At 44.4% G+C, this 22,446-nt stretch overlaps 1 protein-coding gene across 1 annotated transcript in view; it reads left to right on the forward strand.

Annotated features, from left to right (window-relative positions):
* Positions 1 to 22,446, forward strand: part of notch1b (notch receptor 1b) — a 43,308-nt gene that overhangs the window by 17,982 nt on the left and 2,880 nt on the right. Inside the window, exons 9-33 of the mRNA XM_086315169.1 lie at positions 370 to 483; positions 3,245 to 3,358; positions 3,475 to 3,708; positions 4,047 to 4,157; positions 5,936 to 6,128; positions 6,248 to 6,393; positions 6,505 to 6,618; positions 7,347 to 7,466; positions 7,733 to 7,885; positions 8,000 to 8,228; positions 8,732 to 8,933; positions 9,105 to 9,258; positions 9,416 to 9,600; positions 10,246 to 10,378; positions 11,206 to 11,463; positions 15,464 to 15,576; positions 15,906 to 16,474; positions 16,752 to 17,186; positions 17,405 to 17,553; positions 19,308 to 19,518; positions 19,821 to 19,911; positions 20,160 to 20,322; positions 21,481 to 21,779; positions 22,019 to 22,166; positions 22,289 to 22,386. Coding sequence (XP_086171295.1) covers positions 370 to 483; positions 3,245 to 3,358; positions 3,475 to 3,708; positions 4,047 to 4,157; positions 5,936 to 6,128; positions 6,248 to 6,393; positions 6,505 to 6,618; positions 7,347 to 7,466; positions 7,733 to 7,885; positions 8,000 to 8,228; positions 8,732 to 8,933; positions 9,105 to 9,258; positions 9,416 to 9,600; positions 10,246 to 10,378; positions 11,206 to 11,463; positions 15,464 to 15,576; positions 15,906 to 16,474; positions 16,752 to 17,186; positions 17,405 to 17,553; positions 19,308 to 19,518; positions 19,821 to 19,911; positions 20,160 to 20,322; positions 21,481 to 21,779; positions 22,019 to 22,166; positions 22,289 to 22,386 — 4,736 coding nt within the window. The remainder of the gene's footprint in view (positions 1 to 369; positions 484 to 3,244; positions 3,359 to 3,474; positions 3,709 to 4,046; positions 4,158 to 5,935; positions 6,129 to 6,247; positions 6,394 to 6,504; positions 6,619 to 7,346; positions 7,467 to 7,732; positions 7,886 to 7,999; positions 8,229 to 8,731; positions 8,934 to 9,104; positions 9,259 to 9,415; positions 9,601 to 10,245; positions 10,379 to 11,205; positions 11,464 to 15,463; positions 15,577 to 15,905; positions 16,475 to 16,751; positions 17,187 to 17,404; positions 17,554 to 19,307; positions 19,519 to 19,820; positions 19,912 to 20,159; positions 20,323 to 21,480; positions 21,780 to 22,018; positions 22,167 to 22,288; positions 22,387 to 22,446) is intronic.

Consider the following 22,446-nt stretch of genomic DNA (forward strand, 5'->3'; position numbering starts at 1 on the left):
TTTTCAAGATTTTATTAAAATGCAGCAAACAAGAAAATAGAGCTGAATTAGTTAATCTGTTAACTAAGTGTGATCAACAGCAAACTTAATATTAAAGTCACATTCAGAGGAAAAGTTACAAATATATTTTACTAAAGTATTTTCAGTTCATTGCAGTTTTACATGACATCACCTTTAGCTTAACATAAATTGGGGTCAGTTTTATAAACTAACAACTTAATAAAATAAAACAATATTTAGTTATATTCCTCAGTACTTTGTATCATTTAAACCCAGTATGTAGCGGTATATTTCTGCAGTGTGAAAGTGCTTCTAACTGTGTGTCTCCGATCAAATCTCCCTCACGGTCCTCCCTTGCTAATTGGCCAGGCTACGAGGGGGAGTTCTGCCAAATCGATACGAACGAGTGCGCCAGCAGCCCCTGCCTGAACAACGGCGAGTGTATCGACAAGACCAACGCCTTCCACTGCCAGTGCCCCACAGGTGAGGCTGCCGTACCGCTGTGGAGGGGGGAGGAGGGAGAGGGCGTGGGGCCAGGGGGCACAGAGGCTGATCTTGCTCTGTCTCGCTCTCTTCTCCTCTCAAACACAAACACACACACACACACACAAACACTGATCTGGACGGGCACTAATCCCAGCCCTGAGGCGAGCTTATGCTGGCCCGGGTAGCCCCGCACATACGCAGCAGTTGAGGAGAAGCGGTAAAAGAAAATCTATAAGGAAAGGCTTGAGGAAGTTTGAAGTTTTTGAACAAGTTTGTTATCCTTTTTATCAAGTCTGATGATCGAGCAGAAACTAAGCAAGGCTTGTGATTGCAACTGAGAACAAGAGAGAGCTAATAAGAGAAGGCAGAGCTGCTGCCACAGTCTGTAAAGTGACATTTTCTGTGTTGTGGTTGTAAATGAGGTAGTTCTTCAGCCTATTTTGAGGTATGTGGGTGTTTTCAAAACTCATACAGGAGCTTCACTGTTTGTACATGAGGTATTGATGTTTTGTTCAGGAGCAAAGGAATGCAACTTCTGAATATTGGATAGAAAAAAAGATAGAAGAGAAAGGAAGGATCTATAGACTCCCCAAATGTGTTTTTGTTTTGCATTCTTTCACTGGGATCATTGAGGTGGAAGTGATTTTTTTTTCTTCTTCTTTTTTGGAAAAGGAAAATAGCAGAGCTCAGAGTTGGGTGGATCAAAGGCAGTCTGGGTGGAGGAGAAAGATTCCTCCTGTTGAGAGAAAAAGAAAGGAAGAAGGAAAAGCAGAAAGAAAAAAAAGACATCCACAACAAGAAAGCTTTGGAATTAATAGAGAGAGGGGGCTACAAGAGTGAACACAAGAGCTTAGCGCCTAAGAAAACTCGTTGTGTGTGACAGTGAGCGAGGGCTGTGTGAGGAAGCAGCACAAAGTGGTGGTGGTGGAAGTGTTTTTTGGGAGGGTGTGTGGAGAAGTGGGTAGTGTTGAGATGCACGGACCGTTATGCCAAAGCAGGAAGGGTAGAAGGGGGGGAGGGGTTTTAACCGCTCTAGTTGAGATGTAAATTTGTCCCTGTTGCGAGCCAGGCCCAAGGCGAGGGTCCCCCTTTTCATTTCTGTACATGGAATAGCCATGGAAACCCTGCTGAGAGCCATTGAAATGTCTGATTCCAGCAGTCTGGGGATAAATCCCGCTTTGGCTGCTGAGGTGTGCGATGTGCACGGCCCTGTGCGTGGTTGCATCTCCGCTTTATCCTTTGTGTGTGTGCATACTTATGCATCTGGGAAAGAAAATCTTTTCATTAATGTCAGGAGTGCTGTTGGAGAACAGAACAGTCACATTCCTGTTAAGAAACATGCAGTTTGTACCAAGGACTGTTGTTGCTGCTGTAAACTCACAGTCCCTATCAGACTGCAAACTGTCTTGATTTATAGCACTTTTCAACACTAAAAGCACAAGTAATGCCAAAAATAACAACAACATCTCACATAAAACACCCTTTTGTACCGTTCAAATCTTTACATACATACAGCAGAAAATATCCACTTGGTATTGTGCTGTTTTTTAATAAGCTTGGAAATTTTGAAATAATAGCTTTAAGAGTTAATTCACACTTTTCTTTTTTCACAGATCTGTGTCAAGCTTTGAAAAAAGTAAAAAATAATATTTTGCTTGCCATGCTATAAAAAATCCCATTGACTACTTGGAAATTTTAGCCTAAATTATTCTTTAAATGTATGTTTTAAAGGCCACTTAAGTAGACTCTCAGCCTTAATTCATATAAGTTATATCATATAAGTAGCACAAAATAAAAGCTGGAGTGTCTAGTTTTCTAATTTTTAAAGTAGCATCAGCTTTAATCTGCTATCGACATAGTTTTGGACTGCATTGTTCTGAAAACTTTGTTAGCAGTGTCTACATTTTAGTCATCACTTCATCCGTCTGATTGCAGCCAGTTTGGGGAAGTATAAATGCTTCTAGCAGAGTCCAGTGGGAGAAATCAGCTTGCAGCTCTCCACACAAATACTTCCTCACTGGATTATCTACAACTGGTCTTTCTTTAGCTTTAAGCACCTGTATGTTCCTGTGATGTTGTGGTGATGGGGTGGGAGGGAAGTAGAACTTTTTATCTCTTCATCAGAGAACACCCTATTAGTCTTTGAGCTGTGACAAACAGGAGACGAGGAGGAAATATCTGAGAATAAGTCCAGGAAAAACAAGAAAGCCTACTGGTTGATTTTGAATGAACAACACTTTGAATACCGGAGGTTCAAATGTCAAGCTAGCTCTTTTTGGAGGCGGGCAGGGAGTAGAGGGGGTAGTGGGGAAGGGGTGAAAGTAAGACAGGAGAATATGCATTGTGATGGAAAGGTTTTGGGGGACAAAGAAGGCAACAGGCTCAGTTTGGTGCTGCTTTGAGCAGACAGGAGGGCCTTTGTCTTTCACCCCTTGGTCAGGAGGCCTCCTAACTTTCATTCTTTCCTCATTTCTCTCCCTCTCTCCCTCCCTCCCCTATTTTAAATGAACCGATTCCCCCACTAGCTCCTCTCCCTTTGCCTCTGCTCTGAAAAGAAGTGAAAGGAGAAAATGGGGAGCTCGTAGTGCTTCACAGTTGTTAATTAACATGCAGATTTCTGATTCGCTAAGAGCTCTTATAACATAGGCTCAGGATTATGAGTGTGGCTGGTTTAAAATGAGATGTCTGTACACACACACGCACTCATTCACACACACACACACATGCGCACAATAACAGCTTTTTGTTGTTTTTCCAGGCTTCAGTGGGAACCTCTGCCAGATAGACATTGATGAGTGTGCCAGCACACCGTGCAAAAATGGCGCCAAATGCACAGATGGACCCAACAAATATACCTGCGAGTGCACTGAAGGTATTCACGCTTAACATAAATTATAATAATTGTAAAAGGAGCCAAGACCTTTAAAATATAACAACATTTCACAAATTAATGTGTCAGTTAAAACAGACATCAACTCTTTTTCCTAGGTTACACTGGGAAGCACTGTGAGACAGACATAAACGAATGTTACTCCGACCCTTGCCACTATGGCTCCTGCATTGATGGCCTGGCCTCGTTCAGCTGCCAGTGCAAGCCCGGGTTCACCGGTCGGCTTTGTGAGACCAACATCAATGAGTGTCTGAGCCAGCCGTGCAGGTACGGAGGCACCTGCCAGGACAGGGAGAACAGCTATATCTGCGTCTGTCCCAAGGGAACAACAGGTAAGGATCACACACAGGAGATACAAGCGTAACATTTTACCCCTCAGCCATAAAAAGGCTGATGAGATATTGTTGTCACTCCACTGGCAGCATGGACACTCAAGTTTGTGAATGCAATAACGTGAAAACAAGGCAACGTAGGATTGATAGCACAGCTGCATCTACTAAAAATCTTGGATGAGTTTGAATCTCAGTGACCTGAATCTTAAGGTCAAGTTTTCTAAAAATCTTGTGAATGCAAAAACTCAAGAAGGAAGTCACCTACGATTTTCACATTTATACCATAAATGTTGGGCACCAGTATTTTTTTTTTAATCTAAAAAACAACTTTCTTCCAGGAATCAACTGTGAAACCAACATCGATGACTGCAAGAGCAATCCCTGTGATTACGGGACCTGCAATGACAAGATCAATGGCTACGAGTGCGCCTGTGAACCTGGCTACACTGGTAAACTGGAGTTCATAGTTCTATTGATTTCAATATAGGAAACAGGAAACAGGAAGTTGTGATTCAGATCATGGTTGCAAGAAGGAACACAGTAGTTTTGAAATAACTCTAATGAATCTTAGAGTTTGATTGTTGACTGCATGTTAAAACATCAGATTTAAAGAAAGAAAACAAATACTGCAAATCAAGCAGTATGAGCCTTAGACATTAGCTTCAGTACTCTGATGTTAACATGTAGGCTCTTGTTTGTATTTTCATACAATTGTAGTCACTGCAGTAAATACGATCCAAGGTAGATATGATACAAGATGCCTTTGTATCATAGCATCTGTCACAGATATGGATAACATCCAGAAGAAATGTGCATTTATTGACAGTCAGTTTCTGAGATATCTCTGTAAATGGCAAAAATCAGAAACATCTCAACTCCCCATAGATATTAAGCACTAGCTGTCCTAATACCATCGGGGACCCACTATGGATTGATTGCAGAAAACCCTCCTGGGGACCCTGCATGAGTAAAACTGCTCTGGGCTCTATATGGGCTAGCCTACTCGTTTTTACTTTGACTGTTTTAATAACTCTAAAAGAGACTTTGAGGCTGATTATGTTACACTAGGAAATTTGCTGTGTAACAAGTGCAAAGGTGATAACCCAAAATCCTCCCAGGAGAATGGGAGGGAGATGGTGATACTGAGGGAAATTGTGATAGTATAAGTTTTCTATTTTTCCCTGATCTGGCAGGAAAACCTAGAAAACAGATTTAACCTAAACTAACAGGTTTCAGCCTAAATTCTGAATGAGGTTAGATTTTCCAGATAATGGCTTGCTAGATTAGTGGAAATGAATAATCACATTTTCACAACATCTTTCAAAATATGCAGTTTCCTGAAAATTCTTTGATTTTACCACATTTTTCTGATATATTACACATTTTGTGTTTGAAGGAACATAAAAACTCTTGGATCATTCCAGATAGAGGATTTTTTTTAGTTTTCCAAAAAAATTAATTTCAAATAGATTAAATCTAGTGAAGATTGATGTTAGGATATTTGTTGTTCAAATAGATAAAGTGGAATTGCATGATCTTTGGTTTACTGCCACAAACTAATGCACTGGAAAAGCCCATCTTTTCCAAATATATAGCCAGGTTAAACATAACATCTGTCTGAAGTAAAAAGTGGGCAAACGAGTGCTTAAGGTGCAGCATCAGAGGATTCAAAGGTCCTGATGGGGAGGGTGACAGATGGCGAGCGAGTGCGCACGCTCCTCTGAGGCTCGACCGGTGTCACTTTCCAGCTCCACCCTGTCCCCAACCTGCTGCTGTTCGGACAAGCAAGCTGCCCTCCCGCACAAAGAGAGGACACACACACACTCTGGCACACAGGGCCAGTGGGGATTTGAGCAGGAGAAAAGATTCCCTGAAAGATTCCTGAAAGTTGAGCTTTTAAAAGCTTGGAAGCCGGTCCCTGCTTTAAAGCTAAATGGGCTGCCTTTATGCTACGCATGACACGGGCCTGAATGGCATCAACGCTTCAAGTCGCCGACAAAGGCCGCCTTTAAAGCCGTATGTTTCTGGAAATTGATACATTCGCTGTGTTGATATATAGACTTGATTGTGTGGAGGCTTTGTGTGCAGCTGTTCAGCGTTTTCATATAATACATCAAAACTGTTGGAGTGTAAAAATGATTGCAGTGATTTCAGCACCCATCCTTTCACTGTTTATAAACTCATGGAGACTCATGATGTCAGGAAGTAAAGCGAAATATCTGTTTAGGTGCCATGTGCAACATAAACATCAACGAGTGCGCGAGCAACCCCTGTCACAACGGCGGCACCTGTATCGACGGCATCAACAGCTTCACCTGCCAGTGTCCAGATGGTTACCATGACACCACCTGTTTCTCCCAAGTCAATGAGTGCCTCAGCAATCCCTGCATCCATGGTCACTGCGAGGACAAGATAAATGGGTGAGGCGGTCTATAAACATTTTTCAGGGGCAGGGCAGTGACAATAAACAAGTTTCCCCAGATTTCCAACAAGAAATTTTTTCCTTTATCGATGATGTTTGTCTTTTACTCCTCGTCAGCTATAAATGCCTGTGTGACTCTGGCTGGAGCGGCAAAAACTGCGACATCAACAACAATGAGTGTGAATCCAACCCGTGTATGAACGGAGGCACCTGCAAGGACATGACCAGCGGATACGTCTGCACCTGTCGCATGGGCTTCACTGGTCAGTATTTGTTAGCATGTGTCGATGAGCTTCGTTTAGTGTCATTCGAACCGTACAGTTTCACTGCTAACCACCACTTGAACTGAAATGTGTTTAATTTATTGCATGCAGGACCAAATTGCCAGAACAACATCAACGAATGTGCCTCCAATCCCTGCCTTAACCAGGGGACCTGCATTGACGACGTTGCAGGGTACAAGTGCAACTGTATCCTGCCTTACACGGGTATGAAAATATTATTGAAAATATTTGATACACCCATGTGTTGGCCTGGCGTTCTGGCATTTCCTTGCTGTGGGAGACAGTTTCCACCGGCTGTTGGGCAAAGAGGAAAATGTGTGGCGGATGAAATAGCTCTTGAGTAAAGTTCAGCAGCAAGACTTCCTCAGGGCTCAAAGACACCAAACCTCTGACTCACTGTGCTCCTCTGTGATCCACAAGCATCCGTGATGGGAGCTGGGAAACATTTTAATGTCATTTTAATGTCATCTGGCTTAGTATTTAATCAAACACAACCATGGGAAGTTTAAGGGCAAATTGTTCTTATATTTGTCTTGTATATTTTTTTGGAAAAATCCACAGCGCTTTGAATACTAAAAGACTCTTGCTTGGCTTGGGGTGGGAACGGGTTGCTTGACACATTTCCTGTTTGCCTGCTTCCTGTCTCACAGAACAGCAAATGGCTTCACAATGGCCGGAAACTGGAGCCGACTTCCTGTATTAGCAGTATGTTATGGAAACAGATAGGGAAATATCTCCACAGGCCTCAAATACTGACAGAACCTGGCTAAAATCTTCTGATAGCATTGATTGAAAGATGATTCTGTGTCCATTTGGATTGGGTTATCTCCAAGTTCATGACTCCTGCGTGGTATCACATAGTGACAGATAAATGTTAAACAGAGTTTAATTCAGTTAACGGTGTATTTCTTTCTTGCGTTTGCACACTACAGGAGAGAACTGTGAAACTCTGATGGCCCCCTGTAGCTCCAAACCCTGCAAGCATGGAGGACTGTGTCAGGAATCAGAGGACTATCTGAACTTCTCTTGTGTCTGTCCTGAAGGATGGCAAGGTAATTATTAATGTCTGCATATATGAGTACCTTCCAGGAATGAGTAAGAGGTCATAGAAAAGGTCAAAAAGGACTCAGAGAGCAGCCTTTTTAGAGAACAGAAGTACACATGTAAATGTTAAATGTTAATTTAATACAAACATTTCTAATAAGAGATCCTTGGATTGTAATCAAGATGATTATGTTCTTAATTTCATACTTACTGTGCCAGCATTTGAAGAAGTATATAATATTTGCTTTCTGTTTCCTCTCCTAATCCCTTCTAGGTCAAACCTGCGAGGTGGACATCAAAGAGTGTGTGAAGAATCCCTGTCGCAATGGAGCAACCTGCCAGAACACTTTGGGCAGTTACCACTGCAGCTGCAAACCGGGCTTTACCGGACGCAACTGCGAAAACAACATTGACGACTGCAAGCCCAGTAAGTTCATCAGTCCTTCTCCCTTTATGTGTTTCCTCTTCGTGTCCATTGATGAAAGTGCACACAAGCAGCACAATAAGAACATAAAGTTGAGTCTAATGCTTCCACCTGCAGACCCCTGTAGCAACGGAGGGCTCTGTAATGACGAGGTGAACGGCTTCCTGTGCACCTGCCCGGCCGGCTTTCGCGGAACAAGGTGCGAGGAGGACATCAACGAGTGTGAGAGCAACCCCTGTAAGAACGGAGCCAACTGCACTGACTGTGTCAACAGCTACACCTGCACCTGCCCGCTCGGCTTCAGTGGCATTCATTGTGAAAATAACACTCCTGACTGCACTGAGAGGTACAGAGCTCACAGAAGGTTTTGTTTGCTTGATTTAAACCCCACAGACATTGCCACTGTGTCATTGTGAGTAATCTCTTCAAGATCAGCAGGTTCACTTTCTGCGCTTTGGAGTTGTAATCTTTGTTTTCTTGTCCACTACTGCCCCCTCTGGTGAAATATTGATATACAACAGTAGGTTTCAACATAGTAGTTTGCTTTTACATTAAATTAATGTGTAGCTCTAATGTTTTTTGCAAAAATGGCCGAAGCATTAGTTCTGCTCTATTCAGTCAGTTTTAAAATGTGTGAAAAAAAATGTGTGGGGAAAAGTGTGAAATTGAAGTAGAGCAATGCTGCAACAAAAATGTTTGTTCTGGGTGAACTTTCTGTGAATCAGATATAAATTTGCCTGCAGCTCATATAATGAGAGCTGTATTGATTTACTCTCATTTCCCTAAAAAGCTGTAGAATATTTTAACCCTAATTTGATGCGCTGACGTCTGTTATTTTTTTCCCTACAGCTCCTGCTTCAACGGTGGCACCTGTGTGGATGGCATCAATGCCTTCACATGTTTATGCCCACCAGGCTTCACCGGGAGCTACTGTCAACATGATATCAATGAGTGTGACTCCAAACCCTGCCTGAATGGCGGTACCTGCCAGGACAGCTATGGGACTTACAAATGCACCTGCCCACACGGTTACACAGGACTAAACTGTCAGGTAGGAGGAGCTAGTAGAACAAAGTTATTCTGATTGTCTTCAAGGCTCCCTGCGTTTTAACCGTAAAATGAGCAAATTACATCTGTCTGGCATATTGAATTGATAAATAACATATGCATACTGCATTAACACCGCACAGTCAACATCTGTTACTTTTATTATGCTTTTCAGAACCTGGTTCGTTGGTGTGACTCGTCTCCTTGTAAAAACGGGGGAACTTGCTGGCAGACAGACACCACATACAGCTGTGGGTGTGAGACTGGATGGACGGGCCTTTATTGTGACGTCCCAAGTGTTTCCTGTGAGGTGGCAGCCAAACAGAGAGGTGAGAGGTTTCAAAAGCCTTGTTATGCCAGGTGTTTTTTTTAACAATGTTTAGCCTGTTAAACTTAGAATATCACGTCGTATATTATTTGCCGATTACTGACAAAATATAAAGAATTTTATTACAACACTTCCATCATCTTTTGCTATCCATTTAGGAGTCGATGTTGCGCATCTTTGTCATAACTCGGGTCAGTGTCTGGACGCAGGAAATGTTCACTACTGCCACTGTCAGGTGGGATACACCGGGAGCTACTGTGAGGAGCAGGTAGATGAATGCACACCGAACCCGTGCCAAAACGGCGCCACCTGCACCGACTTTCTGGGCGGATACACCTGCAAGGTAAAAACTGCGAAGAGAACGTTTTTATCCCTTTGCTATCTATGTTCAGATTTGTTTTTATGTGTCTATTTTTTTACATAAATTTGGTGCACCATGGCACATATGTACTGCATTTTTTTCAAGTTTAGTATGTTATTTATATTTTATGGCAACTTTTGGTTGTTCTAACAAACATTACTTGGAGACATTTATAGTTAAACACATTTCTTGTGGTGACTGTATAACTCTAGATGTGTGCTTCTTTGCAGAAATATTTTTACTCTTAAAGCTACAACTCATTAATATATCTTCTATATTATATGATATTAACCTGCTTTTTAACTAACTGTCGGAGGCATTCAACTAAGAAGTGGTAATTGTAGCTGTTCATTGAATTTAAGTTTAAGGCAGACATCCTTTCTGCTGCAGTCCTAATGAAGAGGTTTGCTTATAAATAGAAAACAAACAGCTTGGTTATGTTAATCTTCTCCGGAGTAAAGGATCTTCTGGCCTTGGCAGGATGGAGGCCAGAAAACAGCCAGGTAAACAAAAAACATCTTTGTTTCATGTCAGACATCGATTAACTTTCCCCTCTCTTCTCTCGCTGTCCCGCTCTTCCTTCTTCCTTCTATTCCTCTTTCGTCTTTTATTCCCTCTCTTCCTCAGTGCATGCCAGGATACTTGGGGACCAACTGCTCTGTGGAGATCAATGAATGTTTCTCCCAGCCGTGCCAGAACGGGGGCACCTGCATTGACCTGATCAATACCTACAAATGCTCCTGTCCCCGGGGAACCCAAGGTCAGCAGACCCCACGCACACTCCTCCACACCTCTCTGCCTCTCCATTCTCTCCTACTTGTCTCCACGCTTCATTAATTAGGGCTTAACAGCACCCCGGGCATAAAAGCTCCACCTCCCGTCTTGGCTCCATCTCTTCCTCTACTTGTCAAGTACTCTATTGATTTTTCTCTCAGACATGAAGGGAGCGTGTGTGTTTTAGGTCAGTCTAAAGTGGCAATAGAGTTGGTTTTCCTAAAACAGCCAACATGTTGTTGGAAATTTGAAGATTAAAAAAGTTTTTTTTTTAAAACAAATTCAGGTCAGTATTTAAAAATGGTTCTAAACGTCTTGACTTTAATCATTTTTGGTCAGTTTCAAGGTCTGGTTTAACCTAAAGCCATTTACACTGGAAAAGCAGAGCACTTTGACTCTCTGTTTATTTGTGGACTTTTTAAATCTGTTTTTGGATCTCTGAAATCTTTTCTTACTCGAAACATTAAAATGTTACTATATAAAACTCTTCATACAACATGCCCTGATGTATCTCTTCAAACTTAACTACTGTTTTTTTTTATGTCTTTGTAGACATGTCTATCTTTTTGTTTTTCAAAGTCCAGACCTAATTTCATACCCTTTATCCAAAATTTCCTCTATAAAGGGACACTAATATCTGCAATTTACTGGAAAATGACAGAATAGAAAGCAAATGACCTGCTGACAGTTTGTTAAAGTCATAACCGCTTTTGGTGATTCTCAAAATGATATATTGTTCATGTTCTTTATTTAAATGAATGCACATTACTTAACATTGTTGATTCCCCCTTACTCTTCCATTGCAATCTTCAGGTGTTCACTGTGAGATCAATGTGGACGACTGCACTCCCTTCACTGACCCAGTCACCAAAGAGCCAAAGTGCTTCAACAAAGGCAAGTGTGTGGATGGAGTCGGAGGCTACCACTGTATCTGCCCTCCGGGATATGTTGGGGAGCGCTGTGAGGGAGACGTGAACGAGTGTCTGTCAAACCCCTGTGACCCGCGTGGAACGCACAGCTGCATCCAGCTCACCAACAACTACCGCTGCGAGTGTCGCACCGGATACACGGGTAAACAGCTTAGAGAGTATATTAAAGAGTTTGAGGGGGGATATGTTAGCCTGCCTTTTTGGCTGGTATTTTCTTTGCACTCACTGTTTAAACTGCCCTCATCATTCAGTTTGCATGTTTGTACTACACACAGCATATAAAAGATGGACATAACCAAAGTGAGATCAGCCGTTTAAAGTTTATGGAAGCTTTGAGTTTCTGCTTTTCACCATTGCAAATTTATCTTTTTTAAAGCAAACTTTTGGACAAGAGAGTAGCAATGATCAGATTAAGCTGCCTTGGTTAACAAGATGAGCTATTATTAATTGAGTTGCTAATTTTGATTAGCTTAAACCATCCATCCATCCATCAATCTTCATCCGCTTTGTCCGGGGCCAGGTCGCGGGGGCAGCAGCCTAAGCAAAGAGGCCCAGACCTCTCTCTCCCCAGCCACCTCCTCCAGCTTGTCCGGGGGAATACCAAGGCGTTCCCAGGCCAGCCGAGAGATATAATCTCTCCAGCGTGTCCTGGGTCTGCCCCGGGGCCTCCTCCCGGTGGGACATGCCTGGAACACCTCACCCAGGAGGCGCCCAGGGGGCATCCTTGTCAGATGCCCGAACCACCTCAGCTGGCTCCTTTCAATGTGGAGCAGCAGCTGCTCTACTCTGAGCCCCTCCCGGATAGCCGAACTTCTCACCCTATCTCTAAGGGAGAGGCCAGCCACCCTTCGGAGGAAGCTCATTTCTGCCGCTTGTATCCGCGATCTCGTTCTTTCGGTCACTACCCACAGCTCGTGGCCATAGGTGAGGGTAGGGACGTAGATCGACCGGTAAATTGAGAGCTTCGCTTTTACACTCAGCTCCCTCTTCACCACGACGGACCGGTGCAGCGTCCGCATTACTGCAGCTGCAGCCCCAATCCGTCTGTCGATCTCCGGCTCCCTTCTCCCATCACTCGCGAACAAGACCCCGAGATACTTGAACTCCTCCACTTGTGGCAGGAACTCATCCCCGACCCGGAGTGGGCACTCCACCCTTTTCCGGCTGAGAACCATGGCCTCAGATTTGGAGGTGCTGATCCTCATTCCCGCTGCTTCACACTCGGCTGCGAACCGCTCCAGTGCGAGCTGGAGGCCTTCACCCGATGAAGCCAACAGAACCACATCATCTGCAAAAATCAGAGATGAGATTCTGAGGCCACCAAAGCGAAAGCCCTCCGCCACTTGGCTGCGCCTAGAAATCCTGTCCATAAAAATTATGAACAGAACCGGAGACAAAGGGCAGCCCTGGCGAAGCCCATCACCCACCGGGAACGAGTCCAACTTATTGCCGGCAATGCGAACCAAGCTCTTGCAACGGTTGTATAGGGATCGAATGGCCCGTAGCAATGGGCCAGACACCCCATATTCCCGCAACACCTCCCACAGGACACCCCGAGGGACACGGTCGAATGCCTTCTCCAAGTCCACAAAACACATGTAGACTGGTTGGGCAAACTCCCATGCACCCTCAAGTATCCTGGAGAGGATAAAGAGCTGGTCCAGTGTTCCGCGACCAGGACGAAAACCGCATTGTTCCTCCTGTATCCGAGGTTCGACTAACGGACGAACTCTCCTTTCCAGCACCCTGGCATAGACTTTCCCAGGGAGGCTGAGGAGTGTGATCCCCCTGTAGTTGGAACACACCCTCCGGTCCCCTTTCTTAAAGATGGGGACCACCACCCCGGTCTGCCAGTCCACAGGTACTGCCCCTGATCTCCACGCAACATTGCAGAGGCGTGTCAACCAGGACAGCCCTACAACGTCCAGAGCCTTCAGGAACTCGGGGCGGACCTCATCAACACCAGGGGCTCTGCCACCAAGGAGTTGTTTAACTGCCTCAGTGACCTCGCCCCCGGAAATTGGCGGGTCATTCCCCTCATCCCCAGACTCTGCTTCCTCCTCGGAAGACGTGTCAGTGGGATTAAGGAGGTCCTCGAAGTATTCCTTCCACCGCCTGACAATTTTCTCAGTCGACGTCAGCAGCGCTCCGCCAGCACTATACACAGTGCAGGTAGAGCACCGCTTTCCCCTCCTGAGACGTCTGACGGTTTGCCAGAATCTCTTCGAGGCAGTCCGAAAGTCTTTTTCCATGGCCTCTCCGAACTCCTCCCACACCCGAGTTTTTGCTTCAGCCACTGCCCGAGCCGCATTCCGCTTGGCCTGTCGATACCTGTCGGCTGCCTCCGGAGTCCCACAGGCTAACCAAGCCCGATAGGACTCCTTCTTCAGCCTGGTGGCTCCCTTCACCTCTGGTGTCCACCATTTGGTTCGGGGATTACCACCACGGCAGGCACCCACCACCTTGCGGCCGCAGCTCAATGCATCAGCTTCGGCAATGGAGACTCTGAACATGGTCCATTCGGACTCAATGTCCCCAGTCTCCCTCGGAATGCTGTCGAAGCTCTGCTGGAGGTGTGCGTTGAAGATCTCACGGACTGGGGCCTCTGCTAGACGTTCCCAGCACACCCTCACTATGCGTTTAGGTGCACCAGGTCTGTCCAGCGTCCTCCCCCGCCACCTGATCCAACTCACCACCAGGTGGTGATCAGTTGACAGCTCAGCCCCTCTCTTTACCCGAGTGTCCAGAACATATGGTCGCAGGTCTGCTGATACGATTACACAATCGATCATCGACCTACGGCCTAGAGCGTCCTGGTGCCACGTGCACTTATGGACACTCTTATGTTCGAACAGGGTGTTCGTTATGGCCAAACTGTGGTTAGCACAGAAGTCCAATAACAGAGCACCGCTCGGGTTCAGATCAGGGAGGCCGTTCCTCCCAATCACGCCCCTCCAGGTCTCGCTGTCGTTACCCACGTGAGCATTGAAGTCTCCCAGCAGGACAACAGAGTCTCCAGGTGGAGCACCCTCCAGCACCCCCCCAGGGACTCTAAGAAGGCTGGGTACTCTGAACTGCCACTCGGCGCATAAGCGCAGATGACAGTCAGGACCCGTTCCCCGACCCTAAGGCGCAGGGAACAAACCCTCTCGTCCACCGGGAAAAACCCCAACGTACCGGCAGCAAGCCGAGGGGATATTAGGATACCCACCCCAGCCCGCCGCCTCTCACCAGGGGCAACTCCAGACTGAGACAGAGTCCAGCCCCTCTCCAGGAGACTGGTTCCAGAGCCCAAGCCATGTGTAGAGGTGAGCCCGACTATATCTAGCCAGTACCTCTCAACCTCACGCACTAACTCAGGCTCCTTCCCCACCAGAGAGGTGACATTCCATGTCCCTATTGCCAGTCTTGGCAGCCGGGGGTCAGTCCGCCAGGGCCGCCGCTCCTGGCCGCCACCCGGCACACAATGCACCCGACCCCTATGGCGCCTCCTGCGGGTGGTGGGCCTGCGGGAGGATGGGCCCATGTCTCCTCTTCGGGCTGTGCCCGGCCGGACCCCATGGACTAAGGCCCGGCCACCAGACGCTCGCCCTCGGGCACCCTCCCCGGGCCTGGCTCCAGGGCGGGGCCCCGGTAACCCAATCCCGGGCAGGGTAAACTGTTCCCTCGGTGTCCTTTTCATAAGGGTCTTATGAATCGCTCTTTGTCTGGTCCCTCACCCAGGGCCAATTTGCCATGGGAGACCCTACCAGGGGACAAAAGCCCCCAGACAACATAGCCCCTGGGATCCCTGGGACACACAAACCCCTCCACCACGATAAGGTAGCGATTCAAGCTTAAACCATGCTTAAAATAAAAAGTACTTGCCAGAACAAAATAACAGGCAAAATGAATGTCATGTTGTGTTCAATATTATTTGCATGTAGCAACTGAGACCATAGTCTAATCAGGAAAGTGTTTACTGAAGTCAAGTGAAAATCAAATTGCAATGATGCAAGATGCAGGAGTCAGTCCCTGCTGCTGCACATCTTTTATATACAGTGTTTGTTGATCTAAAACGTACTGGTGTGGCATTAACCTTACAATTATAATGAGGAATGAAAATGAAATGACAAACCTTTTTGTGTGTGACACCTCTGTAGGTCAGCGTTGTGACACTGTGTTCGATGGCTGTAAGAGCAAACCTTGTCGTAATGGAGGCACCTGTGCTGTGGCCAGTAATACACCACATGGCTTCATCTGCAAATGTCCTCCTGTGAGTACACACTCTCGGAAATATACACAGACCTTTGTTACTCATAAGAAAGTTGTAATAAAAGAGCAAAAATTCCTCTTAATATTATCTAAATGTTGACTGTAACTTTTAAAAGAGACATACAGAAGGCGATGTGATGCTTCCATAATGGAAAATATACTTTTTTACTAATATTTGATCTAAATTAGCCCTCTTGGCTTTAATCATAGATAGCCTGATATTGGCTTGAATTTTAGTTTTCAGGAATAAGACAGATTGCTTATATTCATATCAGTCTAATTTATTTAATATATAATAAGCATAAATCATATATATTATTCTTCCTGTAGGGCTTTACTGGCTCCACGTGTGAATACGACTCCCAGACCTGCGGCAGCCTTCACTGTCGCAATGGAGGCACATGCATCTCCGGTCATAAGAGTCCCACGTGTCTCTGTGCTCCATTATTCACTGGACCTGAATGCCAATATCCCACTGACAGTCCCTGTTATTCGAACCCCTGTTACAACGGCGGCACGTGTGAATACACCTCAGAGGAGCCGTACTACCACTGTGAATGCCCAGCTAACTTCAACGGCCTCCGCTGCCATATCCTGGATTACAGCTTCCCGGGAGGGTCTGGCCACAACATCCCGCCACCCCCAGTGGACGTCCCCTGCGGGATCCCGCAGTGTGAAGAGCGCAAGTACAACAAGCACTGCGATGTGTCCTGTAACAACCATGAGTGCGGCTGGGACAACGGCGACTGCTCGCTCAATTTCAACGATCCGTGGAAGAACTGCTCGGCCGCTCTGCAGTGCTGGCGATACTTCAATGATGGGAAGTGTGACTCACAGTGTGACAATGCTGGATGTCTGTATGATGGGTTTGACTGCCAGAACTTGGAAGGACAGTGCAAGTAAGTGTATTTAAGTGAAATAAGAGTTAGCTTAGCTTCATAAAATATCCAGTTAAATATCTTAAAATCTATTTGTCTTGCTTGGTGTGCTGCTAATTAGATGCTGAGAAGAACAAACAGGATAGAGAACTACAGTGATAAAACTGTCTTTGATACAACAGTTCATTATTTTCCAGTAGAGCTGTAGGTAGTTTCTGTGTCATATACTTCTTCTTTTAAGCATATATGTGCAATTAAGAGATATTTAATTGGGCCTTTGCATCCAATTTTTTTGCAGCCCTCTCTATGACCAGTACTGCAAGGATCACTACGCCGATGGCCATTGCGACCAGGGCTGCAACAACGCAGAGTGCGAGTGGGATGGCCTGGACTGTGCCAGCAACATGCCTGAGAAGCTAGCCGTGGGCCAGCTGGTCCTGGTTGTCCACATCACCCCTGAACACCTCCTCAATAACTCCTTCGGCTTCCTGCGCGAGCTGAGCCGCGTGCTCCGAACCAATGTGGTATTCAAGAAGGATACAAAGGGGGAAATGATGGTCTACCCATATTATGGGAACGAACATGAGCTGAAAAAGTACAACGTCAAGCGTTCAGTGGACTCTTGGTCAGAGGTTCCTGGCAAAGTGCTGAATGTGGTCAAGAGGAGCCTGTATGACTTGGCTGGTGACAGCAAGAGAGCAAAGAGGGAGCTGGATCATTTGCAGATCAAAGGGTGAGAAGGCATTTCTGAAAATATTTCAGTCATTAACCTGCAAATTGTTCAGATCATTTTCTTCCATTATCTGTCATTTTATATGCTCATCTTTGTTTTTGGATTTAGTTTTTTCTTTTTGGGGGGGTTTAAGAAGATTTTTATTTCTTTGCGGAAGCTAATTAGATTCAGAAAAATGATAAAGTCTGGAGTCACTTTGTGTTTTCTTCACTCTCTAGTTCAATTGTCCACTTGGAGGTGGACAACCGTCAGTGCTTCCAACAATCCACCGAGTGTTTCCAGAGCACAAGTGATGCTGCAGCGTTCCTTGGGGCTTTGGAGTCCAGTGGCAAACTGGATGTACCTTTCACCATTGAAGCTGTTTACAGTAAGTATATTTAATAGGTATCTGCATGACTTAAAAAGTCTGTATGCATTCTTGGCTTTCCAAAAAATAGAACTCTCTATAAAAAAATAAAGCAAAAGCAAATTTTGACTGCAGCTTGTCAAATTCTGGACACTTTTTACCAAAGATATTTGATCTAAAGCAGCTGCTTCATATTTTCATATATTGTATGATGAAACTTTTCTAATCAATGTACACTCAATGGAAAAGTCTATTGATTTTGTGTATTTTCCATACTGTTAACAAATCACAAGAAAAAAACAAAGCCATCATTGACTCCTATTAAAAACGTAGTGGGCCTCAGGTTGTACTGCATATTTCTTTATCAGGCCAAACTTCCACTTGAATAGATTTGATGTAGCCTGCAAAGCCCAGGCAAATATTTTTATTCCTAAAATTTCAAAACTTCTTGATTAACATGTAAAAAACATGTTCATTTATCTCTGTTCATGTATAATTGTTGGTTTAGTCTTTTTTTTTTTAATTGGATCTTTTTATAAACGAAAACATAAAATCGACTACACTCCTTAAATGTTGTATGCAAATACAACATTAGTGTATCTTACACACTGGTAATCATTTTCATTTCTGTGCAAACCCAAGGTTTCTTGAAGACAGTCTAAAATGTAAAACAGGATCGCACAAATTAGCTTGATTGTTTGTAAAGTAAAATATATGTCATTAGTAGTATGAGGACTAAAACATGAAAAATCACTGATGGGGTTTTTTAAGGCCTCGTGGTGTCCACACGTACAGAACATACTCGGATTAGACACATGCTCTTTCATGCTCACGCTCGAAGCAAATGTATCCGACGTGGCCTCTGGTCGGGTCCTAACCTTACAACTCTTTGATTGTGTATTTGTTATGCAGCCGTGAACAAATGCAGTTGTGAATCTCTTGGCCTAAACAATGAGTCCTCCCCTTGGTGTAAATCCAATGGCTTGAGGCTCCAAAATGGTTAATTGCCGTAAATCAACTCATCCAACCTCCCCCCGCCTCCAAAATCACATAACATAACCGTATCTGTCTGTTTCTCAGACATGTACACATATACGTCCACGGATATCACACTCGCACACATGCACGCACACGCACTTCATCCCACAGTGTGAGGGGCTGCTGCAACCTTCACCTCGCTGAATGTAATACCAGGACTTAATGTATCTCTGAGGGTTTAGGTTGGGGGAGTTTATCATTTCAAAATCGTTAGTGGAAAAAAAGAGAAGGGGAAAAATTGATCGGGAGTGTGCTAGAAGTTGGGAGTCTTTGTTATCTCGAAAATCCTAATAAATCCTTCGTCTTTACAGCTTAAAGTGCGTGCAGTAATTTGAAGTTCATTAATCCCCCTCCCTTTTTTCTCTTAAAGAAGAAATGGTAAAGTTGTCTCTTGGTACCCTGGGCTGAAAAGAGAGAGAGGAGGTGGTGGTGGTGTACTTTTCTCCCCCTTTTCTTTTTTTTTTTTTATCACGCCCCATCCCTTTTTTTTCTTTTTTTGATGAAAAGTGGTTAGCAATTCTGATTATTACTGAATAGATAGAAGAAGCTAGCTTTACAAACGGTGAGGATCGTCAGTCCATTTCAGACACTGGCTGCGTTTTGGAGTGGGATCCGCGGGGCGAAGGAGAGCCGGACTAGCTCTGCTCGAACACTCAGGCTGATCCTGGGTGTCCCGGTCCAGCGGTCCACATCTTGTCCTCAGCCCACTGTGAACATAATGTCCATTTTCCTACCAGGTGGCGTGGAACCTGAGCCGCCACAGGTTTCCTACCTAATCTACTTGGTACTGGGCGGTTTAGGGATGCTGGCCTTCCTTGGACTGGGAATGGTGGCTGCCCGAAAGCGCCGTCATGAACACGGGCGGCTCTGGCTTCCCGAGGGCTTCAAGACCACAGATAGCAAGAAGAAGAGACGTGAGCCTGTTGGAGAGGATTCGGTGGGATTAAAGTAAGTTTACATTTATTCGGCACTCGCTGTCATTTGGTGTGTGTTTCTTTGCGGGTTGGGTGACGGGCCAGTTCTTTAGGTAAAAATTTGGAAAAATGGGATTTTTCTCTGGATCATTAATGATAATGATATAGCAGGTTTACGTGTGAATTAATTGACTTGTTGGGGCAGAGGGGTGTGGTATGAAATCAATCAATGCTTTTGTTTTTTTGGCATCGCTACACCATTAATGGTGAGTGGCTTGTATGAGACTGAAGCAGTGGAGTACGAGGATTTTTAAAAGGTTTTCTGCTTCATCACAGGCCAATGAAAAACACCTCAGACATTTCTCTCATGGATGACACCCACACTGAGTGGGGAGAAGACGAACCTTCAGATGCGAAACGCTTTAGGGTAAGGAACTCTGACATAACTAAAATATAATGATTATTATTATTATTATTATTCAATTTTACAGTCTGAGCAACTATTTCATAAGACATCTAATTCTAGGCTTTGAGAGAATTGTTTGTGTATTTTTAAATGTTTAAAATAATTTTATGATCTTTTTATAATACATTTTAAACTTTTTTTTGTTTTTTTCTAATTCGATTTAAAGTCAGTTTCAGTTGTCTGACCTCCTGCTGTCCCCGTTTTAACAGTTTGATGAGCAGGCTGTGTTGGATGCGGACGACCAGACAGACAACCGCCAGTGGACGCAGCAGCACCTGGATGCCGCTGACCTGCGCATCCCATCTATAGCTCCCACACCCCCTCAGGGCGAGATTGAGAATGACTGCCTGGATGTCAATGTCCGCGGTCCAGGTGTGTTACGAACCATAGATATTATTTATATTGGCGGGACCTCTTATCTTTAGGTTATTTTTATTGCGGATGACTTGGTTGTCTTTATATAAACCATTAAATTACAGAGACTACTAGATATATATATGTATATGTATATGTCTTTTTTTTTTTGCCTTTTTTCTTTTTGCTTGTGAAATACAGAACTGAAAAGTCTAGGTGAGGGAACTGGGAGAGGAAAATCCTTCGGTAGTGTAAAGCTATTACTGATATTTGAATGGATCAAGGGGCAAAGAACTTTTTGAGCACACATTTCTAGTAGTCACACATTTTTCTGTGTGTGTTTTTCTTGTGTAAACTTGTGTATGTGAATTGATTAATATCTTTTCTGGGCGAACATTTCACATTTCCTAAGGATGTGTGTGTTTTTTTATGTGTGTGTGTGCGTGTGTAATTGCGCATGTAGGAGCTGCTAAAGCTCCATGTCCTCAGGGTAAAGGATCTTCTTCAAAGCAGCTGGCTGGAAGCTAGATGCCTGGGGGAAAACACTGATTCCTGATCAGATTAATCATTTGACCAGTAATAGGCCTCTGTTTTCTTTTTTTTTCTTTTTTTATTCTACATTACAAAAACCAATGAAGGCATCAGATGCAAAAACCTAACTTTGTACTAAGTGGCAAATTCCCTGAAGAAAAGCTATGAAAAATCAAAGTAACAGGTTTAACATCTTGAGAGCACACTTTTCCCCCCGTTGCGGATCGATGCACTTGAATCGACCAAATCTGCGAGATCTGGGGCTTGCTATCCTTTTGAAGAGGAGAAAACCTATCCAAGTCGACTGACTGAGCCGCCTCTCACAGCCAGATTTTAATGCTTCGTTTTTGCAGTAGTCTAGCTTTAGCAAGCCTTGGCCTCTATCCCTCTAGCTTCGCTTTCCTTCTGAAGCTTCTCCTGTGCCGGGGCCTTGATCAGAATCTATTATCGAAAAAGAGAGCGCTGTGATGATTCAACCCAGGAAAAAGTGTCAAATCCACATTCGATTTGTTTGTTGCTTTGTTTTGATCTGCCAGGTGCTTTGAAGTGAACCCTCTTGTAGTTTTGCAGTAGTTAATATGACTGTACTGTGCTGACCATGCAGTGCCTTTTTTTTCATTCGCTTCTTCTGGTCCTTCCGTGCAGATGGATTCACACCCCTGATGATTGCGTCCTGCAGTGGCGGAGGTTTAGAAACAGGCAACAGCGAGGAGGAGGAGGACGCCTCTGCTAATGTGATCAATGACTTCATCTATCAAGGTGCTAACCTCCACAACCAGACTGATCGGACGGGTGAAACAGCTCTTCACCTGGCTGCCCGCTATGCCCGCTCTGATGCTGCTAAACGCCTGCTGGAGGCCAGCGCTGATGCCAACATACAAGACAACATGGGCAGAACTCCTCTGCATGCTGCTGTGGCAGCTGATGCCCAAGGAGTGTTCCAGGTGGGTTTCTTTATCATTTATTTATTTCTTTTTGGATTAGGAAACCCAAAATGCAAATGTGAGCATGGCTCGTTTAAAGTCTTTTTTTTTTTCATCTTAAAATTGTGATGACCATTTTGTGTGAAAAATATAGCTATTAAAAAAATATTAATAGTACAAAGTTAAAATACTTTAAATTTCCTGTAAAATTCATTATTCTAAAGGAATCTAATGGAGTAATGTGTTGTACATCTTTGCAGATTCTGATAAGGAACCGTGCCACAGACTTAGATGCCCGCATGCATGATGGCACTACACCCCTGATCTTGGCTGCCAGGCTTGCAGTGGAGGGCATGGTGGAGGAGCTCATTAACTGCCATGCTGATGTCAATGCAATTGATGATTTTGGTAAGGTTTCAATGTTTTTTGCCACTTACGATATTCACAAAAGCCTGAAATCTTCACATTTTAGTGCTAAATGTGGTGCAAAAAGAATTTTATATCTAATGACCCTGTTCCTGTCTCTGCAGGTAAATCAGCCCTACATTGGGCCGCAGCAGTAAATAACGTGGAGGCAGCCATTGTGCTACTCAAAAATGGTGCCAACAAGGACATGCAAAATAACAAGGTATAGAAATAACCCCCTTTCTGCAATGAAGGAACATTCCTTGTGCATCTGTTAAACTGT

The sequence above is a fragment of the Aulonocara sp. 'chitande type north' Nkhata Bay genome, linkage group LG12, assembly GCF_057382095.1.
Source record: "Aulonocara sp. 'chitande type north' Nkhata Bay isolate Kocher_YH1m ecotype deep benthic linkage group LG12, A_spYH_male_GT1.1, whole genome shotgun sequence".
Taxonomy (NCBI): Eukaryota; Metazoa; Chordata; class Actinopteri; order Cichliformes; family Cichlidae; genus Aulonocara; species Aulonocara sp. 'chitande type north' Nkhata Bay.